The sequence below is a fragment of the Neoarius graeffei genome, chromosome 16, assembly GCF_027579695.1.
Source record: "Neoarius graeffei isolate fNeoGra1 chromosome 16, fNeoGra1.pri, whole genome shotgun sequence".
NCBI lineage: Eukaryota > Metazoa > Chordata > Actinopteri > Siluriformes > Ariidae > Neoarius > Neoarius graeffei.
In genome coordinates, this window is record NC_083584.1 from 61,649,146 (window position 1) to 61,658,314 (window position 9,169).

A 9,169-nucleotide genomic window follows, 5' to 3' on the forward strand; every position below is an offset into this window, starting at 1 on the left:
GTTTGAAAAACATTCTGGAAACCATCATACAACTTTCTGGAAACGTTTCAGAAACGTTTTTTAAAACACTGTATAAACGTTTCTTAAAACCATTTAAAAACAATAGTAAAACGTTTCTTTAATGTTTTAGAAACGTTATTAGAAACATGTTAATACCTGTTAAACTTATAACAACACATTTTTGTTATTGCACTTAAGTTTACTTCATTCCTCTTTGCAAGTTCAACAAAACCGATTTGAGAGCAGTTTTTTTACATAGACAATATTCACATTTACATATAAAGCCCTCATGAACAGCAAAAATGATAAAGATACTCTTGAAAAGTAGACTGCGAGCCTTCGATGAAGGAGATTTTCTAAGATAACTTCTAAGTGGACCCGGCCTTCTCGATCTTGTCCCACCAGCAACACGCTCAAAATGGCGCTACTTCCGGTCCCTGCGCCTGCGCAAAGATGTAGGTCGCGCAGGCGCAGGGCGAACAAAATGCCAGGGCCAAAAGGGCGTGTATTTTAGCAAATATAAAACGATGAATGGTCGTCTATCCAAATTATTCAAACCATACTTGATAATTACGAGACTAGAGCCACACATTTAATGATTTATCTATCTATCTAGATCTATACATCTAAAAAATATTTAGCTAGATCGAAGGGTTTTTTTTCAACGTTTATTAAACGTTTATACAACCACTTATTTTCCATAAAATTATTCCCATGTTTTTTGATACTTTTTAAAAACGTCATCATGTAGTGTTTATAATCACACAATTAATTGTAGAAATTTTAATATTATCTGTTTTAGCCAGAAGTCGCCGAATATGTATAACGTTTTATAAATGTTTCATAAACGTTGTGAATGAAACGTTTTAAAGAGAACGTTTATAAAACGTCAATAAAACGTTACTCATTTACTGATTATTTTGATAATTGTAATACAATCATTATGACATCTTAATATCTAAAAATACCAAGAGATGATAAAAAATGTGCCACGGGTCAGCAAATATGACTTTATTAAATTTTCACCAACGTTTCATAAACGTTTCATAAACGTTTAAAAAAACCTAACCTTAATGCAACCCAAATGAAACGTTTTATAAACGTTTTGTGTTTGCTGGGTGCAAAGTGGTGGAACACTGATGTGATGTAGTCACGTGGTTTTCTGCTAAATGGTACGCGCCTCGAAGAGGGGCTTCATCTGGCCACGCCCCCTTCTAGTGGATACACGCTTCGGAGCCTCATTTGGCCCTCATTACTGATCAGATTCATTAGTTTTGTTCTGCAGTTAATGATAAGAAAGCAAGCTGGTTGGGGTTAAAGGTCTCTCTCGCTCTTACACACACACACACATACACACACACTGGGGCTCATGAAGCTGAACAGCCAGCCACTGAACCCGATACCGTTATTCTTGACTCGTGCTGCATGAGCCACCCGCTGTCTGTCTGTCTCTCTCACACACACACACACACACCACATAAGCACATGTGCAAGCTTACCGATGATCAAGCCCACGGTGAGCCACGGCAGCCAGGGCACGAGCATCTTCTTCACTCCCACTGAAGTGCGCGCGAGAAAGTTTGTGAGAGAGAAAAGTCCACACGGCACACACACACACACGTTTGGACTCTGGGTTTAGGGGGTGTGAGACAGCGAGACATAATAGCATGCTTGTTTGCATACTAGCACGTGATTGGAGGATATGCAGCGTGAGGAATGCAATGTAAATAAATAATATTATTTATTTAAAATCATTGACAAACCAAACCGGGACAACATATGGCGGATAAAAAGAAAGGGGGGGGAGAAAGAAAGAGGTGCTTTATGAAATGAAACATGTTTAACCCTTTGATGCAAAACATGGGTCAAAAGTGACCCGGCTGAGTTTTTATCTTCTATATCTTTGCAATAAATTAATTCCATCATTCAGTATTCAAGGTATTCCATTTCACTGTGGATTCTCCTATGATCAGTGTCCATCTTTCTCAGCTCTTCTGCTGATCTTTTAACTTATCCACGTCAGTAACTGTTGGAACCCCCATGTTGACAGACGGAGAAGGCTGCTGACTCACTGTCACCTGAAGTAGAGATGTTCAAAGCATTCAACACGATATTTTAGCTTAGCTTTAGCGTGATCGGTGACACGAATGAAATTCTTCCTCCAATTCATCGCAACATCGCAGTCAATAACTCATCCCCTCTGAGACCAGTGTCTTCTTCCAGAACATTGATTAGAGTTGTTTTGGGTTTCCCAATGTTTCTTTTTGCATCTGGAGTCCATTAAAGAACACGACCGGCAGCTTCTTCGTGTCTCGCCACATGACCAGCTAATGTTAGTCTGCGTTGTCGAATGACGGCAGAAAGGCGAGGATAGTTACCATATAGTGAGTTGTTGGTGGTGTGCGATTGCCAAGAGGCATTTTGGACCTTTCTCAACATGCGAGTGTATGTTCCATCAAGCTTTCTCCTTAGAGACTTGGTTAATGTCCAGGATTCTGCACCATAAAGAAGAATTGACTCTACGGTTGCCTTGAACAGTCTCATTTTGGTTGATTTTCTAATTGGTGAGAGCCAGACTTTTGACAATGAGTGCAGCGCACCCCACGCTTTACCGATCTTAGTGTCAATGTCGTGGGCTGTATTGATGTGGCCCCCAAGATATAGGAATTCGTCTACCTGTGGGTGTTAGCAGACAGAAGTCATTTTGACTGAAAAAACTTACTGAAGCCAGAGGCTGAGGGTGCGCAGCAGCCGAACGAGCCGGCAACACCGGCAAGGCGCGAAGCAGCGCCTTGGGCTTATAGCCCAAGGTGCGCGGAGCGCGGGGAGGGTGCGGGAGGGGGTATTCCCCTCCCGCAAGGGGGGTCTGGGGGATCACCCCCAGAAAATTTTTGAAAATACAGTGCTCTGAGGTGCTTTCTGAGCCCATTTTGCAAGGTTATAAATGAAAAATAACAGTGAGTATTCAAGACATAATATGGTCTATATATACAAAATAATTTTAATGGTTGGACCACAATTTTAAATTCAAATACAGGTAAATATCACACTAGATAATAGCTAGCTATTGTACCACACAACAGCCTACATAGTGATGGTAGCAAATCAACTTTCTTCTTTACTATTTGCAGAAGAAATATTTCAAATATTCATAGAACACTATTTTAAGACTGTTCAGCAATGTTTAACTAGTTTATCAAATGCTGGAAATTTTCTTTTTACATGTGTGAATACCACTAAATGTAGGTAAACCATTGCCACATACTAGATCACCTTTTCCATTACTACATACAGTAAAAGAATTATTCCAAAATTCATAGAACACTATTTTCAGTTTTATCAAATGCTGAAAACAATTTTTTTACATGTGTATACCACTAAATGTAGGTAAACTATTGTCACATACTAGATGATGTCTAGATCACCTTTTCCATTACTTCCATTACTTTCATACTATGAAGTAATGGAAAAGGTGATCTAGACATCATCTAGTATTTGGATTTCAGCGACAGTGCACAACATGCGAACACACCCGAGATGGAGCTTTACGGCATACTAATCATGAACAACTACTACGGAAAGCTTATAGTGCCAAACCAAAAAACGTTTATATACTGGTGGGTAATTTGAAAGCTAAAAAAAAAAAAAAAACAGAATATTGGCATTTTATTTTTGACGGAAATCCGTATTTCCGTCCAGGTACTAACACCCATGCGTCTACCTTGTCGATTTCCTGCCCATCTACTGAATTAACTGGCTCCTGCAATGACGGAGCCAATATACGATATTTACAAGCACTTTTTTACCGACTGATTTCTCAATGTCCACAGAAAAGGCTTTATGGATTTCTTTAAACTTTGGTTTAGTTAGTTTTGACACTTCTTTGAAGGTTTTAGGGAGATTTAAATTCAAAAGATTACTGCCAGTGTGCGACGCTGTGTTGTTTTAGTTTGTTTATAGTTTGGTTACCCACCCAAGGGGCAAAGCATTATGGGTAACGCGAAAGCAGTCAATATAACCTACTAAGAAAGAAAGAAAGAAAGAAAGAAAGAAAGAAAATCTGGCAGAAAAAGAATTCAAAGAAGAAAATCTGGATTCAAGAAAAAATAATGAATAACGAAATGAATAAGAGAATGACGAGTGAAAGAAAGTTGGAAAAAAGAACAAGTACATAAAAGAAAGAAGAAGAAGAAAAAAATGTTTGAATTAAAAAAGAAAATAAATGAAGAATCCAGAGAAAGAAAGAAAGAAAGAAAGAAAGAAAAGACAAAAATAAAATTTGGTTTCAATAAAACGTTTAAAAATGAATAAACAAAGTAAGACAAAGAAAGAAAGCTAGAATGGGGGAGTAAGAAGAACAAATGCATAAAAAATAAAGGAATAAGGGAAAGACTGAGGGTGTCTGTACGTAAAGTGATTAGGGGAAGTGTGCAAGTGTGCACTGAGAACAGGAGTGAAGTGGAGCTGAGATGAAACGAAAGAGCCCTCAGTCCTCTTTAGGGAGCGAGTGTTAAGTGCCCTTCAGAGAGGCCTGGGATTAGGGGCGTGTCTTATTGAGGACGAGAGCAGGTCACTGAAATACCCAGCACACTGCAATTTGAACACAGCCATGAGTCAGAAAACACACTTCAATCAGAGACACTGTAATCACTGTAGTGTGTGTGTGTGTGTGTGTGTGTGTGTGGTTAGCTCTGGGTCAGCTGACAATTTACAACAAGTGCCCACTTGTAAAGAGAGGACGTAAAGACAGAAGAGGGAGGGAAAGAGCAGACGAAAAGAGAGGGAGTGGGGGGAAGTAAAGAGAAAAGGGGAGTAGGATAAGTGTGGGCAAGAGAAACGAATGGAGGGATAAATGAAAAGAAAAGAAAAAAATAGAAAAGGAGAGTACAAAGGAATGGAATGGAGAAAAAGAGGGCTGATAATGGAACAAGGGAGGAAGACAAGAGAAGTGAGGAAGTGAAAGAAAGGTAAAAAAAGGGGGAAATTAAAAAAAGAAAAGATAAGGGAGAGATATGAACAGAAGAGAAGAAAAAGAGAAGGAAAGAGTGAAAAAAGAGACGACAGATAAATTTACCGTATGCTGTGCAAGGACGCTGTAAACATCAGGAATAAAACAAGCACCAATAGGACACCTGTAATCCCAGGAACTGACGAATCAGAGCGAAGGAAGCAATCGTTAATCACTGGCTCCGCCCCAAACACCACAATTCATGTCGACTTCCACGTTCTTACTACATGTGTGATGTGTGACTCACTTGTGGTCAGAATGAAGACACGGGGATCCTGCAACAACACACACACACACACACACACACACACACACATTATTAAACCTTAACTTAAAAGACACAGCTCTGTGATCATACTCGTGTGTGTGTGTGTGTTACCTGGCCCTGGTAATGTACTACATTGAGGTCAGGAAACTCGTTTGAGAACCACTGTGCAACACACACACACACACACCTCACTGGGAGTGTCATCGTGTCACCAGAGCAACATGTTTTTTGCTTTCATTACGACAGAAAGTGTAACATCACATAACACAACTGTTAGAGCCATTTTTATATTTAACTGAAAATTCATATTTGCATAGTAAGAGATGTAAAATAGATATAGATTGCATATATGTACATTTAGAATTAATATTTCCATTAATGGGGCGGCACGGTGGTGTAGTGGTTAGCGCTGTCGCCTCACAGCAAGAAGGTCCGGGTTCGAGCCCCGTGGCCGGCGAGGGCCTTTCTGTGCGGAGTTTGCATGTTCTCCCCGTGTCCGCGTGGGTTTCCTCCGGGTGCTCCGGTTTCCCCCACAGTCCAAAGACATGCAGGTTAGGTTAACTGGTGACTCTAAATTGACCGTAGGTGTGAATGTGAGTGTGAATGGTTGTCTGTGTCTATGTGTCAGCCCTGTGATGACCTGGCGACTTGTCCAGGGTGTACCCCGCCTTTCGCCCGTAGTCAGCTGGGATAGGCTCCAGCTTGCCTGTGACCCTGTAGAACAGGATAAAGCGGCTACAGATAATGAGATGAGATGAGATTTCCATTAATACTTTTTGTTATAATATTTCTGGTTAATTTGTAGAATAAGAAGAATAAGAATATAAATGCATCTTAGTAATGTTAAGAATTCATTTAGTAATGTAAGAACGTAGTTATTACGAAGCTGTGATGCAATTTGACTTGCTGCGGAAGTAGTATAAAAGTGTGATTACGCATTAAAGACGACAGAACAGAAGCCTCGAGCCAAGGAGCACCACAGTCTTTGGACCGGCACCATCGGCACCGTGCCTTGCTGCAGCACGTCAGATTTAGAAGTTAGGAATTCATCTTTTGTTTTGTATGATTTAAAGTTTTAGTAAAGATACAGACAACTCAGAAAAGGTAGTCTGGCTAACACGACTTCAAAGCTCTGCGAGCATTTGGTCTGGCAAAGATATTAAGCCCAGCCGTTTCCCAAAGGCGTGGTTGACCCGCCTCCCTGAAATGCCTCAGTTTGCTACTGGTCGAATCCAGAAAAGGCTGTGACGAAGCTTAAACCAATCACATCACTCTTTCCTCTGACGTATGTGACGCGACGGAAACTGCTTGAGTAACAGGAAGAAGATAAATACCTCCAGGGCTGCTCTTTGCTCCGTTTTCAATGAGAACTTCCCGTTGAATGCTTTCAATACAGCATCTACCGCTGTGTCAAAGGCTTGCCGCTGCTCCATGTTCGTAATGTTTCTAGTGAATGAAGCGCTTCCGGCATAGATTCTGCAAACAATCTATGGCTTCCGGTCGCAGTTCTACTACGTCCCTGCCTTGAACACGCCTCTACCCAGGGCCGTTGGAGATGCTTAAAGTTGATTGGCTCCCGATTTTTCGGGAGCTTGGAAGAGCTGGAGATAGCTTGCCTTGCCACACTAAGCTCGCAACAGGCCCTCGTGTTGCGTCACACTTAGGATGGGCGGGCCAAGGCTACAGAAAAGCTGCATTCAAGACTTTTTATTTCTGTTGTGTGCTGCGTCTGAAAGAACTTCGAGGTTCAAGGCTAATGAGAGCAAACCTGCACTCACAACAACAAGCGCATCAATATAAACCTTGGATTTTGCGTGAACCAGTCACGAACCTGTGCTGTTATAAAACTTAGCTAGCTATAGTTACTTAGGAAACAGTTTGTCATAGTTACTGTATGTTCAGCAGCAGAACTTTCACCGCTGCTAGTTCCAAACACACCCCCTGGTATACTGACAAAGGAGCGAGAAATCTTAAACAAACAAATATCACGTGTGTTTAAAGATATGACGTACGACCGCTGAATAGAAAATGAAAAAGACAATAAGTTGTAACGTGAGTGTTTTTATGTGTCGATGTCTGGAAAATTTATGAGAAATTGACGACCGATATGTTGTATACCAGTGGTGAACCGTTACTATTAGAGCTAGGACTTCAGCTCAGACACCAAAATACCAACAGGGCAAAGGATTTTGTAAGGGATTAGCGGCAGGCTGCCAGCTTGCTCCGTTGTGTGTAGTTGTCGATGTTGATTTTAAAAGTAACTCAGTAAAATACAGAGGGAAATGAATACTTAAGTCTGAGTGAAAAATACTGTAGCAAGCGTTCAGCGTGGAACAAGAGTCTGGAGACCGAAATCTTAGTTTCTCGGTCATTAGCCTGTGCTACTTGCTCTCGATAGATAGATTAGATTAGTGTAAACATTCCGTACGTGGGGGTGGAGCACAGAGGACGGCAGGACAGAGATCAGGGTTAAATATCAGCTTTATTGCCGCACTTTTCAGTCTGACAATTTAAACGTTAGAGAGACACACACACACACTCGAGTGTTCTTGTCCGGGGAAGCTCTCTTCTGCTCCCACTCTCCCTCCTTAAATAGGGCGCTGTCACTGGGGAGACACACGCAAACACAGGTTAATTGCCGTCAGGTGCAGTGATTCTGCCACTTAGCTTCCCTGACTCCGCCCTCCTGTCACAGACCGGTGCTCGACCACGCCCCCACTGCCACATACCCCCACCGCCCGACTCAGGCCGGGCGGCTGTCCGGCCTGCAGCCGACTCCCCCCCCCCTTGACGGGAGAGGAAGTCCGCCATGACCATCTGTGCCCCCGGCCTGTGGACCACCTTGAAATTGAAGGGTTGGAGTGCCAGATACCAACGGGTAATCTGCGCGTTGGCATCTTTCATGCGGTGGAGCCACTGGAGGGGCGCGTGGTCCGAACAGAGGGTGAAAGGGCGCCCCAGCAGGTAGTAACGGAGAGCGAGGACCACCCACTTGATCACCAGACACTCTTTTTCAATCATGCTGTAGCGCCCCTCACGCACTGACAGCTTCCTGCTAATGTACAGGATGGGGCGGTCCTCCCCCTCCACCTCCTGGGACAAAACAGCCCCCAGCCCCCTGTCCGACGCGTTGGTCTGCAACACAAAGGGGAGAGAAAAGTCAGGGGAGTGTAAAAGTGGCTCCCCACACAGTGCAGCCTTCACTTCAGAAAAAGCCCACTGGCATTGCTCCGTCCACTGGACTGGATCTGGTGCCCCCTTTTTAGTGAGGTCAGTCAGCAAGCTGGTGACGTCCGAATAATTAGGTATAAACCTACGGTAATAGCCAGCCAGCCCCAGGAACTGTCTCACCCCCTTTTTGGTCTTGGGCCTTGGGCAGGCCGCAATTGCTGCGGTCTTATTAATTTGGGGACGCACCTGCCCGTTGCCCAAGTGGAAGCCCAGATACCGTACTTCCACCCGCCCAATCGCACACTTCTTTGGGTTGGCTGTGAGCCCCGCCTGTCTCAGCGACCTAAGGACGGCCCTCAAATGTTCGAGGTGCCTCTGCCAGTCATTACTATAGATGATAATATCATCCAGATATGCGGCCGCGTAAGTGGCGTGCGGGCGGAGGACTCTGTCCATCAGCCGCTGAAACGTAGCGGGTGCCCCAAACAGCCCAAACGGAAGGGTGATGAATTGGTGTAAACCAAACGGTGTGGAAAAGGCCATTTTCTCTGGGGATAGTGGAGTCAAGGGGATCTGCCAATATCCCTTCGTCAAATCCAGCATCGAATAAAAGCGAGCAGTGCCAAGTCGATCGAGCAACTCATCAATACGAGGCATCGGGTACGCATCGAATTTAGACACCACGTTGACTTTTCTATAGTCCACACAGAACCGGACTGACC

The 9,169-nt window shown here is 43.3% G+C and overlaps 1 protein-coding gene across 6 annotated transcripts in view; it reads right to left on the minus strand.

Annotated features, from left to right (window-relative positions):
- naalad2 (N-acetylated alpha-linked acidic dipeptidase 2) overlaps window positions 1–5,435 on the minus strand; it is a 46,670-nt gene extending 41,235 nt beyond the window's left edge. For 4 of the 6 annotated variants that reach the window (XR_009656818.1, XM_060943328.1, XM_060943325.1 and 1 more), the window contains exon 1: window positions 1,500–1,577. Coding sequence is in view for 3 of the 6 variants with exons in the window: in XM_060943328.1 (XP_060799311.1) it covers window positions 1,500–1,545 (46 nt within the window). In the remaining 3 variants the exon portion in view is untranslated. Of the gene's footprint in view, window positions 1–1,499; window positions 1,578–5,074; window positions 5,148–5,255; window positions 5,284–5,387 lie in introns of those variants that run through there. The other 2 variants (XM_060943326.1, XM_060943329.1) reach the window with 2 other exon arrangements.
- Between the last annotated feature and the right edge of the window lie 3,734 nt (window positions 5,436–9,169).